The 26,118-nt window shown below is 36.0% G+C and overlaps 1 protein-coding gene across 9 annotated transcripts in view; it reads right to left on the reverse strand.

The window, feature by feature from the left end:
• Positions 1 to 26,118, reverse strand: part of arid1b (AT-rich interaction domain 1B) — a 473,172-nt gene that overhangs the window by 226,944 nt on the left and 220,110 nt on the right. For all 9 annotated transcript variants that reach the window (XM_062968971.1, XM_008123592.3, XM_008123599.3 and 6 more), the window contains one exon: positions 347 to 388. In XM_062968971.1, coding sequence (XP_062825041.1) covers positions 347 to 388 — 42 coding nt within the window. The remainder of the gene's footprint in view (positions 1 to 346; positions 389 to 26,118) is intronic.

The following is a 26,118-nucleotide window of genomic DNA, read 5'->3' on the forward strand; positions in this document are numbered from 1 at the left end:
TAGAAATTGGAAGACTCTAAAACAATATCAAAATTTCTTCTTGAATCTGATTATTAGTACCATGAAATAACACAATTAGAAGTTGATACTTCAGTTTTCGGTAAGCTTTCAAATTTTCCAACTCCTTACCAAAAATCTTATCATTTAGCGGCTATAATGGAAACTAATAGCAAACTATATGACTATCATACTTAGAATATTAAACTTAAGATATTGTTGACCTCAACTTTGCTAAGTTTAGTGATACCAAGTTCTTTGCATAAGATTTCATACTACTAACTACAAACAAAATCAACCTCCCTAAATCGATGGCACCTAGAAAAATAAAACTTCATCATCTACAGACCTTGAGTCCAAATGAAGTATCTTCGGAAGCCAAGACTTCAACCTGAAATTATAAAGAGAAAAAACATTTCAAATGTCATCACTTAAGATCTTCTGATCACAACCACAAAATCCATTGAGGAAAACATATACTAAAATAAAAAGATAATTCTACAATCTAAGAGGTTAAGATATAGAATGGGCAGTGAATACTATCTGCAGAAGAACGAACAGACTGCATTTGGGAGAAGTCAACAAGGTGAGTTCTTACACCATCATAACGTGAAGTTGAAAATAATGTAATACATTGCCCCTCCCCACAAAAAATTGTGAGCTGTATATACTCTAGAATGATATGCTTGATCTTAGCACATCAGGAACATGGACAATTTTCTGGAGAGTATAGTAAACTCCTGAGAGAATACCAAAATTAACTATCTTAGAACAGTTACAATAATAACATGGAAAAAATGCATGCACATGTGAACATCTGACACTGAGATATCCAGAAATTGGATTTAAATTTATTAACTGAAATGATAAACCAAGCAAAACCTTTATTTTGGGGGAAAGTTCTGATTTGGCCTTCCTATGACTATATGATGACATCTCTGCTTCACAGACAAACAATTCTGGTTACTTCAATTGTAAAGCATATGTTTTGGTTAGTATGTCTTGCTCATTTGGGTTGCGCTTTATATTCCTGACAACAGCTTACTCTTGGAAAGAAGAGCCAAGGCCTCATTTGGGAAACAACTGCTGTAACACAATTATGACGTAAGCTTCTCTCAGTCATTTGTATTCTGGAAGGAGCTATTCTTTCAACATGAGAATACTCTGTAGATTTATTTAGACAACTTTCCCAAGAAATATAGCAACAATATTTGATACACCTTTGCCAGAAATCTAGAACAGCAACTTAACAACATATACAAATGTAAATAACATTGTTTGACCCAAGGGGAAACTTGGGTCGGCTTTGGATTGGAGTGCAAGGTAATTTTCCCATTTTTCCATCAGCAAGACCCCATCTACACTACCATACAATCCAGTTTTTGAAGCCAGAATATCTGATTTGAACTGGATAATATGGCAGTGTAGACTAATATATATCAGTTCAAAGCAGATAATCTGGATTCATAAACTGGATTATATGGCAATATAGATCCAGCCTGAGAGAACAAATGATTTACTGATCTGTAACTATACATTACAAATGATTAACTGCAATACCAAATACTAGCTCCTGATATTTCTGATGAATTCCAACTGCAATTCAATCCTGAAAAATCCCAATGTGATCGAAGAGCATTAATGCCTCAATCTCTATCTCAGCAAAAGGACATTGGAAGAACCACAAGAGGTAGGATCCTGTCCACTGTCAGAGATAGAAGTATGGTCATGGGACAATGCTCATGTCACCATTGATTACTCTGCATGATGGCAGAAATATCCACTATTACAGACCTTTCACCTCCTGTTCCAGTAGGAAATCAGAAATCAGAAAAAAGGGACATGGTGGGCTGTGTTGGTTGCAGGTACAGGTGACTATATTCAAAGTCTGTTTCTTTGATATCATAGCACACCCTAGAAACAATGAAACCCTGAGGCACTTAAATTTCTTTGATTCTAGTCAAAGAGAGAGAACAAGAAAAAATGGTTCACCTCCTACTCTTGCTGCAGAACAACCGGAAAAAACAAATGTGATGGATATTTTGCAAATGGATCCCTTATCCTAATGTAAATATTCAGCCAGAAGGCCGTGCGATTGATATTTTCTATCTTCTTGTAACATTTCAAGCACATAGCCATGCTTCATAGATAATTCTCTGCTTTTATTCCACCCACCAACCAAGAACCTCCTGTTTCAAAATAAGTAAAGTTAGTTAACTAAAGCAAAAAAAAGAGGAAGTATCCAAATATTAGATCACCTAGGGCAAAAGATATTTCAACAGTAGCAGGATATTGGCTTAGAGGACACTAGGGGTTCCTTCTGACTCTGTACATCTTTCAGTCTGATAAACATTTCAGCATAGTTATGAAGTAACCCTAAAATCAATTACCATGAAAAGTAATGGTGAATGCAGAGCTCAACTTTCCCCAGTCACTATTTTGATCTTAAAAAACATTGTTCAGCTTCAGTTTATCTGTACCAACATTGTGAAAAAGGAACTACAGTAATTGGAAAACACACAGTGCAAAGTCTCTCAGAATCCAACCCTGTTTTGAGCACAGCAGATTTTCCTGACACATCTATAGGCAGAGAGTTAAGGCTCCTGGGGAAAGACGGCACAACTGTTTGACTGCAACACACAATACACACTCAAAAGCATGTTGTTAAATCTAGCACTGGCAATAGGATGGTTGTTGGAGACCTACTGCTCTTAAGGTCTGTGTGTTTCTTAATTTTTCAAAATTTTCCATCTCTTTATCATAATTCACAATTAAGGGAATGAAACAGCTGGTCTAAATAAGTTTGCTCCTGCTGTAAAAACATACAACTTATTTACAGGAGGAATGACTTGTAAGAAATATTTTGGGGCTGTAGCCATATGTCCACAACTGTGTTCTAAGTGATATACTATCACTGAATGACAATTTACTATTAAGATATTAAGAAATCATGACACATTCCTTTAATGGTAAATAATGAAATAAGTCTTCAAGGATGGTTGGAAAACTCATACCTCCTGGAAATGTTGCATGAATCCCACATTTGTCTCCCATCACAAAAGAATGACACAGTGGCATTAAAGTTGATAGAGTTGGCAAGGAAATAAAATTAACTTCTCCAGGAGCACAGAAGCAAACAGTATAAATGTTTCCATGTACCAGTAATGGTAGCAAATAATCTGGAATTTCTGGGAGCAGAAGGAGGTTGACATTAAAGCTTCTTTCTCCCCAATTTGACACAATACTTAAGCATCAAAATCATGGGGAAGAACAAAGCTTTAGTTTCCCCATCCTTTGACAACTTCAAAGTACCCTCTCCACTCAATATCAATTCATGAAACCTATGAACTAATACCAAATGCTTTCCTCACACTTTAAACATTGCATAATCCCCACACCTACCCAAGGGAAACATGAACAGGTAACATCAGCAAGTGTGGATACACACTTGAATGAAAATGTTGAAACAAATCCAATGGAATGAAATACATTTATTTGCAGAAAACAGAGCACTTCTTTTCTTTTTTTGGAATATTTTTTATTACATTACTATTAATTTTGTTACAAAGAAAAGAAAAATCTTTACAATTCATATAATTAAGTCTTTGCCTCCCCCCAGTGCTCTACCCGTTGTGCTCCCCATCACCAGAGTCCTTTTCTTTATAGTCCCACCAGAACTTCATTTCTTCTGGTGGAGGGTGATTCCCATCTTCTCTCCTTAATGTTTCTTCAATAAATTTCTTCCATATACTTTCAAAATCATTTTTCTTCCTTAGGCCTTTTTTGACATTTAAATTGCATGTTAATTTATCATTTATTGGTAATTTCCAAATTTCCTTGTACCAATCTTCTATTTTAATTTCCACATCCCCTTTCCAATTTCTTGCTATTAATAACCTTGCAGCCGTTAGCAACATTGTTACCAAATTCTTTTCATTTTCTTTCCATTCATCTGTATTATAAATAGATAACAGTATAGTCGCTGGGTTTGTATTGATTTTTTTCCTTCATGATACTCTCTATTTCTACTATGACCTTTCCCCAAAAACTCTGTACATACTTACATTCCCACCACATATAAATATATGTCCCCCTTTCTTGACAACCCCTCCAACATTTTTCTGAACAGCTCTTATTCATATTATGTATCTTTATTGGGGTCAAATACCACTTCCATACTATCTTGTAGTAGTTTTCTTTTATTCTAATTGATAAATTTTTGAGATGCCTTGCTTTCCATAATTTTTCCCAATTTCTTTCTCCTACTTTTATTCCCAGTTCTTCCTTCCATATTTCCCTTGTTAATATCCCTTTCCTCCCACCTTTAATCTCTATTAATATTTTATATATCATACTGGTTATCCCTTTCGGATATTCATTTCCTTCTTTAGTCTGTTCTTTTAATACTATATTTTCACATTTTGTTGGTTCTCTTTCCTCCCAGTTCTTTCTTTGCCAATTTTGGAACCATTAATCTAGTTGGACCCAATGAAGCCATGATTTATTTAAATCACCTAGGATTCCCTTTATGTTGTTTTCCTCCTTTATTTGTTCCCTCCAACTTCCAATTTTGTCTAATTTCTTCCTTTTCAATTCCTTATCCATAACATTTTTTAAGTTTTTAGGAAATTTCTTCTCCATTATCACTGGCATTATTTTAGAATTCTCTTTAATGAGGTGGCTTTTATATTTATTCCATATTATTAATACGTTTTTAATTATACATTTCCCATATGGTTGATTTCCTTTTTTGAATATTCCTTAAAAATATATATTTTCTAATCTCATTTCTATATCTTTAGTAATTATTTCCATCCAGTCTATTTCTACTTTATTTAGCATCCCTTCTACCACATGTCTCAACTGGTTTGCTTCATAATAACTTTTGATTTCAGGTAATCCTAGTCCTCCTTCCTTTTGTGGTTTGTACCAATAGCATTTGTTTATTCTGGGTTTTTTTCCCATTATTACACAATTTGTTTGTTAATTGTTGCCATTTGTTCAATTCAATTTCTGATATTTTTAGGGGTATCATTCTAAATAATAAATTTACTTTAGGTAGTATTTCCATTTTGAATAAGACAATTCTACCAAACCAGGACAAGTGTATGTTGTTATATTCATTTAATCTTTTTTTGTCTCTTTCCTCAATGCCTTTAAGTTTTTCCTTTCCATTTCACTTAGGTCCTTAGTTACTACTATTCCTAGATATTTTATGTTTTCTTTTAAAGTCATTTTTATGTCCCTCCGATTTTTGAATTCTTCCTCTTCTTGTTTTGTGTAATTAAATAGTATCATTTCTGATTTTTTCCAATTTATTTTCAGCCCTGTTATTTCTCCAAACTTCCTTATATGCTCCCCTATTATTTACATTTTATCTGCTATTCCTTTTAAAGTCAAAATTGTTACTTTTATTCTATCAGTTATCCCATCATTTACTAATACCTGAATGTAACTGTCTGAGTATAGTTGGTTCACTAATCCCATTGTTCTGCTTCCCAATCCAAATTTATTCAAAGTGCATTTTAATGTTGGCCACTCCACGCAATCGAATGCTTTAAATATGTCTAAGGCTATAATTCCTGCTTTATCTGTTGATTTTTTTATTATCTGAATTTTATTTATTAATTTCCCTAGTAAACGTGACATTTGTCTTACTTTTATGAAGCCACACTGGCCATTATTAATATATTTACATATCCAATTATTCATTCTATTTGCTATAATTGCTGACAATATTTTGGCGTCCTGATTTATTAATGAAATTGGTCTGTAAGACCCTGGGTCTGTTTCATCTCTATTGATTTTAGGGATAAATACTACTAATGCCTGTTTCCAAGATTCCGGAATTTTTTCTCCATTTACTATTGCGTCATATAATTCTGCCAATTTCGGGATTAGCTTTTTCCCAAATATTTTATAATACTCTGGTCCAAATCCATCCCACCCCTGGGCTTTCCCATTTTTCAGTTTCATTATTATTTTCTCTATTTCTTCCTCTTTTCTTGGGGAGCATTTCCTTTCTTTAACAAATATGAAGAAGATATAACATCAGAAAGGAAAATAAGAAATCACAAGGAAAATTAGAATCAATAAGTATGTTTGACATTTTAAACAACTCATTTATGAAGCGCAAAGAGAGACATTAACAATAGGGCCTAAAGGCAGACATCCAATGGCAATACATTGTGGTGAAAGGACACCACAAAAATAAAGTCATACTTTTATTTACGTTATAGGTACCCTTCATTTGAAATGTTATAAAACCAACTACAGGCAGTCCCCAGGATACGAACAATAGAGGTTCTGGGTTGTTGTATGTTTTCCAGGCTGTATGGCCATGTTCTAGAAGTATTCTCTCCTGACGTTTCGCCCACATCTATGGCAGGCATCCTCAGAGGTTGTGAGGTATGGAGTAACTAAGCAAGGAAGGTTTATATATATCTATGGAAAGTCCAGGGTGAGAGAAGAACTCTTTGTCAGTTGGAGGCCAGTGTGAATGTTGTAGTTAATCTATCTACAGACCCACAAAGAAAATCCAACAAATGCTACGGTCAGCGAAGGATAAGAGGGATCTTCTCACCTCTGCGGGAGTCTGCCATACACCATGCAGCTGCAGACAAGTCTACATAGGGAACACCAAACGCAGCGCCCAAACACGAGTCAAAGAACATGAAAGGCACTGCAAACTAACTCAATCAGAGAAATCAGCCATAGCAGAGCACTTGATGAACCAACCTGGACACAGTATATTATTTGAGAACACAGAAATGCTTGACCACTCCAACAACTATCATGTCAGACTACACAGAGAAGCAACTGAAATTCACAAGCATGTGGACAACTTCAACAGAAAGGAGGAAACCATGAAAATGAACAAAATCTGGCCACCAGTATTTAAAAACTCAAAAATCAGAACAGTAAATAAGAAGCAACACTCTGAAAACAGAGGAGTTCCAGACATGGGAACCAGGGGCAGCTAACGACTCTGAACAAAGGATGCCCCCAGGCAGGAAGAAGCTAGGAGATGAAGCTATTCATGCTAATTAAGGTGATTAACTACAACATACACACTGGCCTCCAACTGACAAACAGTTCTTCTCTCCCCTGGACTTTCCACAGATATATATAATCCTTCCTTGCTTAGTTTCTCCATACCTCACAACCTCTGAGTATGCCTGCCATAGATTTGGGTGAAACATCAGGAGAGAATACTGCCAGAACATGGCTATACAGCCCGGAAAACATACAACAACCCTGTGATCCTGGCCATGAAAGCCTTCGACAACACAATATAGGTTCTGTGGATATTTCACCTCACTTTCTGTCTCTGTGATAACTGAATTCTGGAAAAAAAATGGCTTGTTGTCGAAACAAGAATGGGAGAGAATTTCCCTTCCACAGGGTAGATTTCTTCTCACTTCTTGTTCTTAACTCTGAGTCATTTGTAAGTCAGGTGTTTGTAATTCGAGACCTGTCTGTATACTAAAACGATCAGTTTCATTTCTTTCCTATCAGATGATAAAAGCAAACAGAAACAAGAAATGTTTAATCAAACAACATTTTCTATGAGATTTTTAAAATCTCCATGGAGCTATCAGAGTAAATACAAATTGTGTACTGTGTAACACTAATACAGTAATTTCAATTCTATTTCTGGAAAAAATCAAAATGCAACTATCAAGCATGTCCCACCAAATTGGAAACATACCTAACAATCAATCAGTTCACAATGGAAATCTTTGAAAGACACTTGCAACCACCTTTTATATAATGCTATCAGATACACCGATGATTGGTATGTGGAATTTGATATATGTGTTTGTTTGTGTTATACCCTGCCTTGATTTGTAAGGGAGAGACAGGTAAGAAATAAAAGTTGTTGTTGTTATTGTTGTCTTTCTAGAGAAAGCAATCAGAGGACTATTACTACTGCTATTATGTTTATTTATCCCCTGCTTTTTCTCTCTACAAGGAGACTCAAAGTGGCTTACACTAAAATAATTTCAGCACAATTTAAAATCTACAAATATATAAAAATTAAAATTGAATTAAATATCATTGGTATTAATTTTTTTAGTTAAAATCAATAAATATATATTAAAACTAAAACAAAAGCAACCCTTAACTTACCATATATACTCGAAGACAAGCTGAGTTTTTCAGCCCTTTTTTAAGCTGAAAAAGCCTCCCTCAGTTTATAATTGGGTCAAGGTCAAGGCCGGCAACGGAGCCTGCAGGCTATTGCTTGCAATATATGATATATTTCTCTCTTACTTTCCCTTATCAGTGTGTTTTCTTTTGCAAAGCCTCCCTCGCTCTTAATCAAGGGAATGTTTTGAAAAGGGAAATAAGCCGTTGCAAGTCAGGAAGAAGAAAAATATATATTCATTAATCTTATGAAAGCATTTTCCCCTGAAATATTTGTTAAAACTCCCCTACAGATATATAGGCATTAACCTCTTGCAAGCTTTTGCAATCCTTATGTACCTATATATTTCTATCTATCTATCTACATTAATTTTATATATGAATTTTCCCCTCATATGTTTGCAAGTCTTTGCAAATCCTATATACATATAGATCCATGTACCTGTATATCTGTAGCCATACATATACATTATTTTTATGTATGAATTTACCCTCATATGTTTGCAAGTCTCTGCAAATCTTATATAGATATAATTATCTATATAAAGAGAGATGTCTGGATAGATATGAATATATTCTTACCTACCTATATATAGGGCTTGCAAATATTACGGGGGGGGGGAATGAACACACAAATATATATAGACATGTCTAGATAGGCATGAATATATGGCTTGCAAATATTGTAGAGAGGATTTGCAAACGTTTCAGGGGGAAATGCATATATGAAATTAGTATCTATAATTATAGATCTATATCTAGCTCTGCATTGTTTATATAAGCATTAAATGTTTGCCTGTTACTATGTTGGCAGCTGGCCTGAACCCCCATGGGGAGATAGGGTGGACTCCAAATGAAATTTATTATTATTATTATTATTATTATTATTATTATTATTATTATTATTAGGTTATTGTTGATACCATATTGTTTTTGCTGTCCCTACTTTTCCACTTATAGAGCTAGTTTATTGTTTTTCTTTGAAATACAGTAAATATGCAAAAACATTTAACCTACTGATGCGTCGATTAATGAAATTTTATTGGTATCTATTTTTATTTTGAAATTTACCAATAGCTGCTGCATTTCCCACCCTCGGCTTATCATTGAGTCAATAAGTTATACCATTTTTTGTGGTAAAATTAGGTGCCTTGGCTTATATTCGAGTACATACGGTAATCTTAAAAACCGTCTTTTAAAAAAGCAAGTATAACAAAAGCTATATTAGAACTTACTTTTTAGTTTTCACCCTACATTTCTAACAGCTGCTACAATTTCTGGTGTTTTTGGATAGACCACTGTGATTTTTAATTATTGAAAAAGTCAGTAACTTATTGCCCCCTCTCCCCAAAAAAAATATCTTCCAAAAAGAGTTTGTGTTTTTCAACCTCAATGTGACTTTAACTACCAAAAACCCTTTACAGAAAACAAATAATTTTGAACACATTCAATCAATGCCTTTTGGCCTGCAGAATTTATCATTGTTTAGACAATTTCTGTTTAGCTCTTTCTATGCAAAGATAAGGTCAGAAAACTGAGGGCCAGACCATTTCAGATGAAACCAATGGGAAGAACAATGTACCTCCAGAGAAATGAGAAGTGAGTGCTCATGCTGTTCAGTTGGCAATTTAATTACAAAAAAATTACACAATAATAAATGCAAATACATGCTCTTCCATTTCATGTTGAGCTTTGTCCAGTTTGTTCTTTTACATTAAAAAATGCTGTGGGCCAAACTAGATACGACAGCTGGTGACCCAAGCAGCAAATCTAGGTTACTGCTTTTGAAGTACAAGGTGGGGATGCTGCAAAAATTCATTACACATGGGAAAGGAGAACCCTTCAAAAAACCAAAACTGCTTCTTCCTAGCCATTTGTTTTTATGGTGATGTTATTTTAATATTTGACATTACACAAATATTTATATATTTAACATCACTTTAAATATTTTGTGTAATGTCAAATACAACCCGGATTACAGTTAAAATATAATTTAATACAAATACTTTGAAGTCTACAAATTGGTCTACAAATTGTCCTACTTGAGACAATGGTTCATGATGTATCAATTCAGGAATGAATGATTAAGCAGAACCTTGGTCTTCCACTGTCAATCCATAATTGTTGTACCAGGTTCATTGCGGTATGCCTGGTTAACATTAAGCTTGAACTTTCCATAATGCTGAAACCACAGAATTAACACTAGTTACCAAGTCAGAATCTGTTGAACTTGGCCATCATCACAGTTGAGATGCAATAGCAAATTATGGTCTGTAAAGTTTAAACATGACTTTGTATGATATCCCTGGTTTGTTCTTGATTGATTAGTATACAAGGTTGTACTGAGTATGATTTTGCTGTGACATTCAAACTGGGAAACCTCAACTATTACTATCATTTTACATTGAGACTGATGCATCACAATAAGAGAAGTGCAGAGCATCGAAGTGACTTTTACATGTAACTACCGTGTTTCCCTGAAAATAAGACAGTGTCTTATATTGATTTTTGCTCCCAAAGATGCTCTAGGTCTTATTTTCAGGGGATGTCTTATTTTTCCATGAAGAAGAATTCACATTTATTGTTGAACAAAAACAAAAACAAAAAAAACCCCAAAAAACATTTATTATATACTGTACAGTAGTTGTCATCACAAACCAGCATAACCAGACAAACTGTGAATTCTATCAAGAATTTCTTGTTACTACCATTATTTCCATGTACAACACTCTATGGTACATACGTTTACTGATCCTGCATGCTCTGCTGTTCTGTTCGGCGGGCATGCTTCCAAACAAAACCTTTGCTAGGTCTTACTTTCGGGGGAAGCCTTATATTTAGCAATTCAGCAAAATTTCTACTAGGTCTTATTTTCTGGGGATGTCTTATTTTAGGGGAAACAGAGTAGCAACACTCCTTGTTTGTACCCCATATGCCCAAAGGCCACACACCCCAAACATCCTTGGCACCTGTGTCTCAGTTACGTCGCATTGTAGCAGCCATTGCTTTCTTGGAATCAATTTCAATAAGAATATTATTAAGAAAGATAAATGCATCCATAAGTTTACCACCCATATGTCGTAGAAGTATAAACACCACACACAATAGTTCCCAGTCCAGTGCTTTTACCACATTCCAGGGCTTATCACTGAATGTATTCCTCCCAGAACAATGATTCCCTGGAAACACCACCTCATTAACATAATAGTATTATTTATTCAATGTGCATTTAGGTAGAAGGTGAAATCTTATCTTTACAATCAATATATCGCTGAAAAGACACAAATGTGTGTCGTTGTCAGTGCAGGTGTCTAAGTACATGTGCTCCATCTATATATATAAAAGAGTGATGGAATCGCGGCACCGAGCAAAACAACTAAACTACGGGGCCCCCAACCTTGAAATTGGACAACACAACCCATCATCCACGCCTCTAGGTTGATACAATAAAAAAATCCTGTCCAAAACCTCCATGGCACCTTAAAACCCCAGCCGTCAGCCTGGCTGGAAGGCCCCATGGTTGTCGGAGGAGGAGGGGCCGCCACGCGGTTGGGCCGCGGAGTAAACATTGTCAGGCTGTGGCGGGGCCCCAGCAGGCGTGGAACAACCCCCCCCAAGCGCCACCTCCTCCATGCGCCACAGGCCGGAGGGAGGGCCCCCCCCCGACCCACCTCAGCCTCCCGAGGCCGCGAGGCCTGAAGGTTTCTTTTCTTTTCTTTTTTTTGGGATGTGGAGGCCTGCAGAGCCGAAGGTGGGGGGGGGGCTTCCAGAAAGGCCCCCCCCCCATGAAGACCATCGCAGCCTCCTCTGTGCCCCACAAGCCTCAGGGCGGCCCCGGATACGAGAGAGCCAGAGCCCGAACCTTCCCCCCCAAGATCCACCTCCGCCTCCCGCCAGGCCGGAGGGAGGCCGCAAGGACCAAGGTTTCGTTTCTTTTAACTATTTTCTTTTGGAGATAAATGCCTCAAGGCAGGGAAGCGCCCTGGCCCTAAGGAGGGAGGCCCCCAGGCCGCAATGTTTGGGTTTAGGTTTTTTTTGGATGGAGGCCTCTAAATTCCAGAAAGGAAACAACTGGGCCAGCTAACATCTCCCAACAAAGGATTCCCCCAGGCAGGAAGCAACAATATAATCTCTAAAATCAGGACATTACATAAAGAAAACACTCTGAAAATGGGAATTCCAGAAAGGAAACCAACAGGGCCAGCTAACACCTCCCAACAAAGGATTCCCCCAGGCAGGAAGCAACAATAGAATCTCTAAAATCAGGACATTACATAAAGAAAACACTCTGAAAATGGGAATTCCAGAAAGGAAACCAACAGGGCCAGCTAACACCTCCCAACAAAGGATTCCCCCAGGCAGGAAGCAATAATAGAATCTCTAAAATCAGGACATTACATAAAGAAAACACTCTGAAAATGGGAATTCCAGAAAGGAAACCAACAGGGCCAGCTAACACCTCCCAACAAAGGATTCCCCCAGGCAGGAAACTACCAGGCTTCCAAACAGCAAGGCTATTCAGTGCTGTTCAGCCTAACCAAGCAAAATTTCCCCTTCATACCCTGTTTCCCTGAAAATAAGACAGGGTCTTATATTAATTTTTGCTCCCAAAGATGCACTAGGTCTTATTTTCAGGGGATGTCTTATTTTTCCATGAAGAAGAGCTCACATTTATTGTTGAACAACAAAATGAACATTTATTATATACTGTAAAGTAGTTGTCATCACAAACCAGCATAACCAGACAAACTATGAATCCTATCAAGAAGTTCTTGTTACTACCCTTATTTACATGTACAACAATCTATGGTACCTCTTGCAATTTAGGTTTCACAAGGTTTCCACGCTGATTTCTCTCTATTCTAGTTTCAATGTAGTCATGAATGATGAATAATATAATGTACTATAATAATAATATGATAATATAATAATAATATAATTATATACAATATATTAATGAGATAATATAATATAGGATATAATAATAACAGAAAATGATAATAATATGGTATTAATAGGATAATATAATAATGGGATATAATAACAGAATAGCATAATAATATAATAATAATAGGATAATATAATAGAATAATAGAATAGAATAGAATGATATAAAATATATTAATAGGATAACATAAAATGGAATATAATAATAATAACAGAATATGCTAATAATAATAAAATAATAATATGATAATATAATAGAATAATAGTATAGAATATAATGATATAAAATGGAATTTAATAATAACAGAATAAGAATATAATAATATGAAAATATAATAGAATAATAATAGAATAATAATATAATGATATAATAATAATAATAGAAAAATATAATATAATGATTTAAAATATATTAATAGGATAATATAATAATGGGATATAATAATAGTAACAGAATATGATGATAATAATATGGCAATAGAATAATAGTATAAAATAATCAGTTTCATGGCATAGGATAGGAAGGTGAGAGGAGAATCCCAATGCGTCCTGTACCTTTAAGGAGCAAAAGCAGCAGGATGAAAGCCCTCTTCCTTCCCTCCCTCCCACCCTCCCTTGCCCTGGCTCCAGGAGCCAATCAGAAGCCTCTGGGAAGCAAGGGAGCATGGTCAGCATGGCCTTGTCTCCGAAGGAAGAAACGGTAGCGCAGTAGCAGCCACGGAAGGTTTTTCAAGCCTCGGCTGGGGGACAGGCAAGGCAAGGCAGGCAGGGAGGGAGGCACAGAAAGCAAGCACTTTCCCTCCCTCCCTCCGGTGTATGAATGAGTGCTGCTTCTGCCCTGCAGCCATGCTTCCCAATGGAACTCTGCTGCAGCCTTAGTTGCTAGGTCTTGCTTTCAGGGGAGGCCTTATATTTGGCAATCCCCCCAAACTCCTGCTAGGTTTTATTCTTTGGGGAGGTCTTATTTTCGGGGAAACACGGTAGTACACCCTCAGGGTTTCAAGCCATGAGGCTACTTCGTCTCATTCAGCCTGCCCAAGAAAGGATGCCCCTATGTAGAAAGCAGTCAGTCTTTGAAACAGCAAGGCTATTCAGTGCCATTCAAATTGGCTAAAAAACCATTTCCCTACAACGCAAGTACCCAGACTTCCAAGCAGCAAACCTATTCCATTGTATTCCAGCTCACCAAACAAGGATTCACGTAAGGAGAAAACACCCAGACTTTAAGACTGCAAGGCTATTCACTGCTATTCCAACTGGTCAACAAATGATTCCCATCAGCCACAGCAACGCATGGCCGGGCACAGCTAGTTGTGTATATAATTGAATATTCTGATAAAGAAACTCCCCAAATTATTCATACAATGTATATGCATCTACCAAACATGTGAATGTATATACAATGTATACAATGTATATGCATCTACCAAACATGCCCAGGCAATTCCATACAAATATGTCCATGGCACATAGTTCTCACTCCCATATGTTTAGGTTGTTGTTGTTTTTTTTTAATTTGGCAAATGTGTAGCCTGGTTTTCACAATAGATTTAACACTTATATTCAGGCATGAGTGAAAAAAGAACTGTTAGGAAAAAGTGAGGAGGGGGAAATGGTATTTATATCTGTTATATAGTAGCTTATACAAATATTATCTCTGAGACTTGTGTGTTTTTTCACCATACATCAGGGATTTGTTGGAGCTTTTGAAAAAGAGTTCTTTCTCTGGAAACACCTTTTCTTTCTCAATATAAGCAATTATCACCTCTTCACAGTGTTTCATGCACTTGATATATCTGTTACCTTTGACAGATCTTCCTGTATTTGCTACTCCAACCATATACCTACAGTATTTGCAGTGCAAAGCAACTTAGCATCTTAGATGTTGTCTTATGTAAATGAAGCAGAACTTCCAAAATGTTCTGGAAAGTGATACATAACTCAACGTTTCTATTCTTTTCCATAATCTTTTAAAAAATAATGTACTGAAATTGCTCTGACTAAGATGGATATTTCACCTAACCCTGAGAGCAATTTATTTTTCAATGTAAGCAAGTCATGAGAGAGGGGATAGCTTTACCTTCAACACTTCCACTGAAAGGGAATTAATAACAGCAGATCTGTGGCATTTCTCTGAATTTGTCAGGAAAACAAAGGCTTTGGATGTGGACTATCCACAGGTAAACTACACGGTTCATTTCTCTTTGTGCAACTTGGAAGAGTGATGTAACATTTCTGAAATAGGAGTCACGGTGGCGCAATGGGTTAAACCCTTGTGCTGGCTGGACTGCTTACCTAAAGGTTGGGTTGCTGACCTGAAGGTTGCCCGTTTAAATCCGCAAGATGGGGCGAGCTCCCATGTGTTAGCTCTAGCTTGCGGAGACATGAGAGAAGCTTCCCAGAAGGATGGTAACATATCTGGGTAATGTCTCTGTAGATGGCCCATTCTCTCACACCAGAAGCAACTTGCAGTGTGTTCTCAAGTCACTTCTGACACTATTTTTTTAAAACAATTTGAAGTGCATCAGCTAATGAATTGATAAAAGTAGTTGACTCATTATGAGCTTCCTACGTTCCTGAGTCAGGTTACTCATCCATCTAGCATAGCTTTGACTGGCAGCAGCTCTACAGGTATTCATACTGAAGTATTTGGAGTCCTACCTGGAGATGTCAAGGACTGAACATGGCACCTTTTGCATTAAAATAAGTGCCTTATCCCTGGAGATAAGATCCCTGTCAAATCATTTTTTCAAATTAACTTGAGGGATGGGAATATCCAGTTATCAATCCAATCCAGCCCTTTTCTCTTTCCCCATGCTTTACATTGGAAGGTAATGTGAAGAGCATCCTTCACTATCTTCAACCACTTACTGTATATACAAACAAGAAAGCAACCAATTCTGGTGTCCATGCTGCGAACAGCTCTGGAGTAAAGTCCACCCATGCTGTTGGATGGTATTTACAAGTGACGGCTCAAAGCGTATTACTCCTTCCCTTTCACAATCAGCTGTTTTGATTCTGGAATATATTTTACCTATTCCTTCACAGAAACATTCCTGTGGTGAGTGGAATAATCCTTTCTCAGCCATATCTAAACTGATCATTTACACTTATGCAGATTCAAAGAAGCCTGACTGCACACAATGTTTAGATGATGCATGCTACAAACATGAATGAAAGGTTTTAAACTGGGATAAGAAAGTTGGGGTAATTAAAAATAGAGTCTATAATGTGCATCCGCACGTTTAAGTAAAACCAATTAATGGATAGGTGATCCCTCCTACACATGCATTACAGTAGGGGAAGGTTAAAAAAAGTTGATGGTAATAGTCTCTAACTGGAATGTTCTATTTTAGACCCTAAACTTTGCTCAGTCAGGGAATTCCCTGAATTGCATAAAGTGAATTATTATGTCATGATTTATAGTGATGGCAAAGGGTCTTTAATACTCCCTACCACCAATAAATATTCTGCTCTAATAATAATTGTCTCATATTTATGGTTGTGTTGCAAGTTTGAAAATAGCTATTGTATCTTTTATCATTTGTCTTCATTAAATATGAGCACCATGGTTTACAGATATGCTGCCTAGAATAGTGCTATGTATATGTCTTCAACTCACCTGTCAACTTATAGTGACTCCATTAATTGTACAGTTTTTTCTTCTGCAAGGAAACCTCAAAGGTGGTTTTGCCCGTTTTTTCCTCTGAGCATTGTGCTACTTGAACAGTATATTCCAGCAACAAACACAAGATTCTAGTGTATACTAGACTTTCCTCAGATGATGAAATTAATCCAGAGGACTAGATTGTTCTAATTTTAGATCACTCGTGTTTTCTATCTGGAAGGAAAGCAACTGTAATGTTTTGATGTCCAAATATCCATTGCCTCTTTAAACTCTTCCCATTTGAACCAGCATGCTAGAATTAGTAGGTTTTCCACCCTATTGATCACAATTGCTTTCAGTTATACAATATCTGCTTGGTCATTTTTTTTTTTGTCGGAAGTACTCACTGTTTAATAAGCTATATAAAATGTGTTCAAAATAATTGTGTTTAAATTTATCTTAAAATATAGGTAAATGCAATATTTTTTAATGATTTCCTCAATTTGTAAGTAATTGTAGATGTTTCTAGATGTCAGCAGGAGAGATCTGATCTACTACAGAGAATGTAAATACAAGGTATAAGCAAGTGGAGACCTGTTTCAGTTCACTGTGTCCTTGAGCTGTTGTGTTCTCTGCATATGCTAATAAGAGGAATGAGGAGAATATAGAAGGAACTCTTGGATGCAGGCAAGGAGAGCAGAGCAGAACAATTTAAAATCAAGGTGATTTAAATAATCCAAGAAAAAGACTTGATTTAAATAATTGATTTTCATCATTTTCAATATTCTAATTACTGTAATATAGTTCCTGAATAAAGATTCATACTAATTAGTTGCTAATTAATACGTATTCTTTTTGTACCCTAATAACATGATGGCTCTAATCAAGCAGTCTTCAAAACAATTGAATATTGGTAGAGATAGATGAGAAATTGTGAAATTCAGGATATCCAGATTTCTTTTTATACATATGTGAACACTGAGTGACAGATCATGTATGTGAAGATTTACAGAACAATCACTGAGAAGTAACATCAGTCAACTTTAATGGGATCCCTAAGACAGTGTATAGAGGACTTCAGCACTACTTGAAGATTTCTATAAACAAAGCTTAGCATTTACTGCATAGAATACTGTTTCACCATAAGATCTAAATAAATAACACTAATGTTTGCATGTTGACTCAAAACATTCACCATTTGTGCAAATTATCATGTCATAAACAGTTATTGTATGGTATTTCTGTTTCTAATGTTTTTGGGTCTCTATAGCAGCAATGAGAAAAGTCTTCACATGTAGCCCCCACATTACAACACCCTGTATTTTACAGCCCCTAGGAGATTCTGTCCCTCTCAATCTGCCTCCAAAATTGAAAGTATCACCTCCTCAAAATGGCCAAATTGTGAAGGTGCTTTTGCATTTTTCTCCTTTTCCTATGCCTGGAAAGGTAAATCCTGTCTGGGCCTTAAATAATGGCGTCTGTATATGTGCATGCACAAGAAAAAGAGGCTTTTGAACATTCACAAATTTCCTGCAGCAACCACCTAGAAGCTTAAGGAAATGCCACTATTTGGGGAATAAAAGGAATTACTCCAAAAGTGAGTGCATCAGAATTAGAGTAGACCTTCTGGGTTTCAAAGGTATCATGCACCCTCTCCAATCATCAGCAGTTGTCCATCCAAATTTACCCTGAAAAAAATCTCCCAGTAACCAAATTGAGATATCATGATAAATAATGGCTTGCTTGCTAAACATCTTTTTAAGCCTATTATCTTAAGTCATGCTTCCAATCTGTAGTGGAGTAGATAAGGGAGTGGGGGCAGAAGCCAATTTTCTTTCTTTTATTCCTCAACTGGGTTCACCAGTATGTTGTCAGTGGACTAGAAGGCATGTCGTATCATTGTTGGTTCCTACTGGACCATTTTCCAGCCAATGGGAGATGAATGGTTAAAAAACAAGACAAAAGATTTGGGGGATTTTTTTCAGGGTTATTCTGGGTAAGATCAGGACTTCCTGCAATGGCTAGCCATAATTTGAAGGAATGACATTTTTTCAAATGGTTCCTGGGGGCTTGGTGATGTCAGCATACTATGTATTGTATGTGTTTTTAACTTGTTTTATTCTGTTTGTTTTATTGCTTGTTTTGTACTGTTGATGACTGGGTTTGGCCCCATGTAAGCCGCCCCGAGTCCCTTCGGGGAGATGGGGCGGGAGTATAAGAATAAAATTATTATTATTTATTATTATTATTATAGTGCATTTTTCTAATAAGTGTAGCTTTACTCAATTTTTAAACTCCTGTATCATTTAACCATAGCAATTATTAGAAAAATGTAATTCCTTTCAAATTGTGGCTGGCCGCTGCCGGAAGTGATGGCCTTGCATGATTAAACAGTCATGCTATCACTCTTTGAAATAACAGCTGAGTTTATGCCTCTCAATGTAAAGGGACTCTTGAAGGCCAAGTATGTAAAAGCTGAGGGCAGTACTGGAACCAGGTCTCAGCAGCGGCTGCCAGGAGGCCTTATAGGGTTCTAAAGCTGCTATCACCGATGATCCTGTTGAAACCCTGCTTAATAAGTGGAAACAAAATCTAACCAGGGCTATTAATACAATCGCTCCCAAACATCCTCTCCGATCTGTTACTAACCAGGCTCCCTGGTATACAGAGAGCCTTAGGGAAATGAAACAGACGACTAGAGCAGGGATGGCAGAAAACTTGACTTTTATTTGACAAGACACTATAGATAGGGCACCTTTGCTCTTATAAGGTAGCAATACGTGCAGCAAAAGCTTTCTTCTCTGTAGGCATTGCGTCTGCAGAGTCACAACCAGCTAAACTGTGGTGAGAGGTTTAACTCAGGTATCAGCCCCTCTGAACCCATTAGTAGAACCTTCAGTAGCTCACTGATGCCTTTAACAACCACTTCATAGATAAAACCTCTCGCACAAGAGCTGACTTAGACATAGTAATTGGAACAGAGGCCAACAATGAGGTGTCCAGCAACTCTGTGAGATTACACTGAATTAGTTTCAACTGGTGAGTACTGTTGATGTGGACAGGCTGCTGGGGCAAGTAGGGAAGACAAGCTGCTTTCTTGATCTCTGCCCCTCTTGGCTGGTCGCCCAGGGAAGAAATGCAATTAGATAACAAATACAACAAATTATCAATACATATCTCTCGGAGGGGAATTTTTCATCCTGTTTAAAAGAAGTAGTTAGACCACTGCTGGAAAAACCCTCCCTTGGTCCCTTGAACCTTAATAACTACAGACCAGTCTCTAACCTTCCTTTTGGGGCACTCCAATTCTAGGCAGTTTTGAATGACACACTTCCTCGAGCCATTTCAAACCGGCTTCAGAGCAGGATATGGAGTGGAGACTGCCATGGTCGCCTTACTGAATGATCTCCCTCTCAACACGGACGAGGAGTGTGTCCCTGTTGGTCCTTCTAGATCTCTCAGCCGCTTTCAATACTATCGACCATGGTATCCTTTTGGAATGTCTAGAGGGGCTGGGAATCAGAGTCACTGTGTTGTACCTTTCAGCCAGTTCCAGATAGAAGATTGAATAACTTTATTGTCAACTCTGGTCTCCCAGTGTCCTAGTGCAGTCTCGTCTCTCATCATCCGAATCCTAATTCCATCTGCCACTATAATTCTCAATTGTATCAAATCACTCTAATACCAACCTCCTACTCTCAGTCATTTCCCATGTAAATTAATTCCTGCTACTATTATATCTATACACACTTTTAGCCACCTTCATCTTATATGGCATTCTAATACAATAAATGAGCACAAACTGACTTTTCAAACTAAATAATGCCACATATCCCTTGAAATTGATGTTTGTAATGTTGGACCTGCCCTGTAATTGTTAAGACTCCCAAAAGTTCCCATTTGAAAGACTTTGTAGGAGAAGAATATGGGAGGAAAAATTGAACCTAGAATTCTTTAATACAAAGCTAGTGACAACAAGTCCCGGAATAAACCTTGAAGGAATCTGAAAATGGGAAGAAACGTTTCAGTGTACATACATTTAAAATATTGCCTAAAACAGAATTTCATTTCCAATTTAAAATACATTAATGTAAATCCCACTTCTAAACCTTTTCATTTTTTTTAGAATGTTAAGTACATTATGTAAAAGAGTCATTTTAAACATTCTTTTTAAATTTTACTTCAACCACATGCCCTTTCAGTCAAGACATACATTGCAATGTTTATTATCCTGAAGCCTAAGCCCTGAATATGATCTGGAAAGAGTCCTTAACTGAGGGAGAATTGTGCCTAGTTTGAATGTATTTCACAAGATTGAAGAATCTTTCACAATCACAGTCAAAATGGTACACTGTTTTGAATCTAATTAAGAACCATTATTTCCTGTGAACATGCATTACTCTAGCAACATGCAATTATAACCACATACAAAGCAACTGCAAATAAAGCATACCAAAATGGAGATATGATTCCCATATGCCTTTTGACAGTTCTACTCTGAAATTCATCCAAATAAAAAAGGAAATAATTCAAGTACCCTACTTGTTTAAGTATCCGATGATTAATTCATTATTGTAATAAAAGGACAGGACTTTGTTTTAATTATGTAGATATGATTTCTGCTCTTAAATTTGGTAATCACAAATAATGTTCATTGATGTTTGTTGATTGCCATTTCCTGATATTGTAAAACATTTCTATTAAGGTTTACCTATTTGAGATATCAGTACTCATAATTAAATATTATATAATAAACAACATAGATTAAATTCAATGTACTAAAATATATTATGTTATTCACTGCTGACCACACCTGGATGGGAATAGAAGCACACAAACTATGATATGCTTTAGATCGCAAATGTTATCCCTCTGTGAGTCTGCATATACAAGGTTAAGAATTCATTATTTGAAAGCTTGGGATGAGAAGTGTTCCATATTTCGGATTTTTCCATATTTTGGAATACATGCATATAGATAATGGGATACCTTGGAGATGGGACTCAGTTCTAAAAATTAAATTTATGTATGGTTATATTATTATTATTATTATTATTATTATCATTATCATTATTATTATTATTATTATTATTATTATTATTATTATTATTATCTATACCTCACTTTTTCTCTCCACAAGGAGGCTCAAACCGGCTACATTGCATACATAGCCTGAAGGTAATTTTATACACAATATTTTAATTGGACCATCAAAATGCACTATCTCTGCCACTCGCAATGACAATTTTGAATTTTGTTGCATTTTGAATTTTAGCCAATCTGTACTATATTTTCTATACCACTGTACTAGGAATGTAGTACAGAAAGCAATAAAAGACAGCTGAACTTCAACAACAAAACCTTTCAGTCTTTATTTACTTTTGTTCACTCATAATTAAATCCGTTGACTAATGGCTTCTTCTAACATGCAAGGTAAAAAAGGCAAGGCTGAAGAGTTCACCTGACAGGAAGTTTTAGTAAGTTCAGACTCTTCAAGAAGGGAAAGGTTTATTATAAGCATAGTCTACAGTTTTAGGTCTATGCCTTTTTCCTAGTCTCATCTTTCCCACTAAAGTAGGCTTTTCCATGTCAGAGGTCCCTAAGGATTTGTACTGAAATTCAGGCTTCAACCAAAGCTCCAATTTTAGGTACATTAAGCTTCAAACTGCATTGCCCTTTCCTGGGCTACAATAAACTTCATTTATCCTTTCTTTCATTCTCTTTTACCAAGCAAGGACAAATAAATTATAGTATATGAAATCCAAGCATGCTACACACCCTGATCTGGAGTTCACTGCAGTCTCTTTCCCTAATAGTGCCACTTCTTACTGGAAGATCAGGCCTTGGGGCTTATGGGTTTTATGGCATGACTGCTATTACGTTGATCAGAGTGTGGGCTTATCTCTTCTGTTAGACGAAAATATAGAGCAGATAATAGTGACATTTAATTAAAAGAAAAGTAAAAAGGGAATCAGAGGATAACATTAACGTTTTTCTTCCCTGCAACCTAAAGGCTGAGGATCTGATTTTGAATAACTGTTAAGTTATGACATGGGTCTCAAAAGACATCATATGCTTTCATTTAAAATAGATATAAACTTTTTTCTAATGTGACACATCCATGTACAATAGAGTCTCACTTATCCAACATAAACAGGCCGGCAGAACATTGGATAAGCCAAAAAGTCGGATAATAAGGAGGGATTAATTTAATAGGAAAAACCTATTAAATGTCAAATTATGTTATGATTTTACAAATTAAGCACCAAAATATCATGTTTTACAACAAATCGACCAAAAAAAGCAGTTCAATACACAGTAACGTTATGTAGTAATTACTGTATTTAGGAATTTAACACCAGAACATTGCAATGTATTGAAAACATTGACTACAAAAACACTGACTACTAACAAATTGACTACAAATAAAGATAGAATTGCATAAAATGAACTTACAGTAACAACATAGTCGAAAATTAAATCCTTGCTGCCTAGAGAGAGAGAGCTGTAGTTGGATAAGTGAATGCTGGATAAGTGAGACTCCACTGTAGTGCTGGGTCTATAATGTGGCCCGTTCAGAAGGCATATTTGTGCTGAAGTCGATCAGTTCAAGAGATGAAAATTATGGCAGTCAGTTATGAAATATCATACTTAGGTAATTACAGTAGATGTGTGTTTAGAATGTGAGACGATTTAAGAAACTGGTCACAGCCTCCTACTTTCTGTAATGAGGACTGGATAGGGTATTAAATGCAAATAGTCATCATCAGAAAATTGAACAGCCAGTGTTAGAGTTTCTAAGAAAAGTGCATATCTAAGATAGAACAACATGAATGCTATTTGGATCTCCCCATCAGTGACTGAAAAAAGGAATGTTCTGCCCTTAAATCTAAGGAAGATCCAGAAACATTATGGCTTGAAAAAGATTTTTCAATGTCTTCTCTCCCTTTGCACATATAAAAAACTGCAAATGCAACCTTTAATGATACACTCTAGATAGCGTCTAAATGCCATACATAACTCTATATTCCTCAATTACAGAGCTTTGGAGAGAAATGTCATATGAAATATAAATCGATTTCAGCAGAATAAACAACTTTCAATGACAAAAGACGGGCCAATCATATACTATTACAGAAGGGTTAAAAAACTAAACCAATTAACAGAAAAATCCTTCCTAAACCCAAATTTAACAGTCTGACCATGTTAGTGAAACTACCAAATGAAATAGTTCAATTAAACAAATTGTTAAGGCCCGGTCATCTCAGAATAATCAGCTTTTTACTAAAAGTGTGTGATGATCACCTTTTACACACACAGACAATTTAAGCAAACCGAGAGCAAAAGAATGTGTGTGTTCATATTTACAGCACTAAAACACAGGTGCATGCATGTACATGAAATCATTCAATGTGAAAAGCAGCATTTTTGTAGTCCCTATAGAAAGAAATTACTTTATTTCTCTACATATGTAAAAATTCATAAAGGTAATGGAAGTGTAAACACTTCACATTTTAACCTAGAACTTCTAAAACCTTATAACTGAATGTATATTTTCCAATTATGAAGTCTGCATCAGTTCTATGCTCTTAAGTAGGAGCAGTGAAGACTGAGACCATGCAGCTCATTTTACACGGGCTTTGAGGAAAGACTCAAAGTGCATGCTGAAAGGTGAAAGGCTACTGCTTTAATCTCTAGAATATCTATCCTTGGCAGATCTTTTCAACACTTTCATGTTTTCTAGAGTTCACTTCATGCATACAAATATACTGAACATACTTTTTTAAAAAACAAAAAGGTAGTTCTTGCAAATGAAGACTGTATAGTTGAAAGTTAAAGGAAGCCAGTCATGGATAACTTTTACTATAATTATTATTCCAAGGAGTTTACAAATTCCAGTCTAATTTTGAAGATTTTCATAGCAAACAGTTTCATTCTAAATATGGGACACTTCAAAACATGAATAGTTACAATTTTACTTCATTCACAAGTCTGTACCTAAACAGTTTGGAAGTAACACATTACAAGTAATAATGGGAGCAAGCACAATTTTTTAAGCAAAATAATGTAAAATTAGCAGAGTTATTAACTGTTTATGTACATGCATTCAAATGATTAACGTTTACGTATTGTTTCTAAATATTTGGGATGAGATTATGTAACACATATGTAACATACTAGTAGCATTACTAGAAAAGTAATATGTAATAATCAACATCCAAAGCATACTTTTTAATAAGATTCCACGTTCTAAATCTAACATACTGCAATTAACAATCTTGGAAATAAGTCTGACAGCTGGAACAGAGCAATCGATCACTATATGGTGTTGTTCATGGACTGTTTCAGTACTGTGTACTAAATCCCTGGTTTTAGAGAACTTTGGCAAAATAAGCCTTTTTACCTCAATATAAAATGACCTATCCAAGTAGAATGAATCCCTTTGCCTTCATTTTACGGAAAACGTATCAATCCTACCTTTCTTCATACAATGTAAAATATTACTTGTAAAACATACATAGTAAATGTTGTTCAAAGAGCTGGTACACATAGAACCTATTCTCCCAATAAAAGAACAGCCAAAGGTCTGTTGGCCAAAACATACACCTATACAAAATATAAAATACAGTTTTGTCACTTTTTCTTCTGAAATTAATTTTAAATTCTTCTGCAATTTAAATCCATCCTTCCCTCAAAACGCTTATTTTTTCCTCAGGAGACCTATGTGCAGAAGTGAACTCAGACTGTTGCCAGTGGGTGTCAGTCTAGCAGTACAATAATAGCATGGGGGAAGGGAAGAACAAATTTCGAAGTTCTCTTAAGAATAAAATCCTCAGACTACACTCTGCATCCAATGAAGTGACAAATGTGTTTACTTCTTCCGTTGTCATTACACTATTCTGTTGTCATTACATTTTTAGAGGTATTTAACCCACACATAATATACACACACGGAAACATCTATTTCAAAAAAAGAATATGACTTTACCTGTTTAATTAAACATTCCCAAAAGTAAGTCTCTGCAGAGTTTCACTTATTCACCTATGTCAATTTACTTGGTATCACTACAGAAATTCAAATGAACATGCATTCTTCTGAGCACACTGACAGCACCTAAGCATTCACTGCCCTGTCACAACATTTGTCCCTCCTACACATCACAGTGGGAGGGAAAGGGGTATAAGAATACTGTTTAGTAATTTCCCAAAGATATTAAAAGTAGCTCTGATTTAAAATTAAGCTCATCAGGCAGGAAATAAAATGTGAAAACAAAAAACAAACACGTGTCTATCAAAGTGTGCTGTCAATGTGATAAAATCCTTCTTGGTTTTTGTTATGAATAAAACAAACAAAAAATAGCCTAGTTTCACAGCCTAGTTTCAGCTTCAGTATTTGATGTGCAATAGACATTTTG

This window comes from Anolis carolinensis, chromosome 1, assembly GCF_035594765.1.
Source record: "Anolis carolinensis isolate JA03-04 chromosome 1, rAnoCar3.1.pri, whole genome shotgun sequence".
NCBI classification, from domain to species: Eukaryota; Metazoa; Chordata; class Lepidosauria; order Squamata; family Dactyloidae; genus Anolis; species Anolis carolinensis.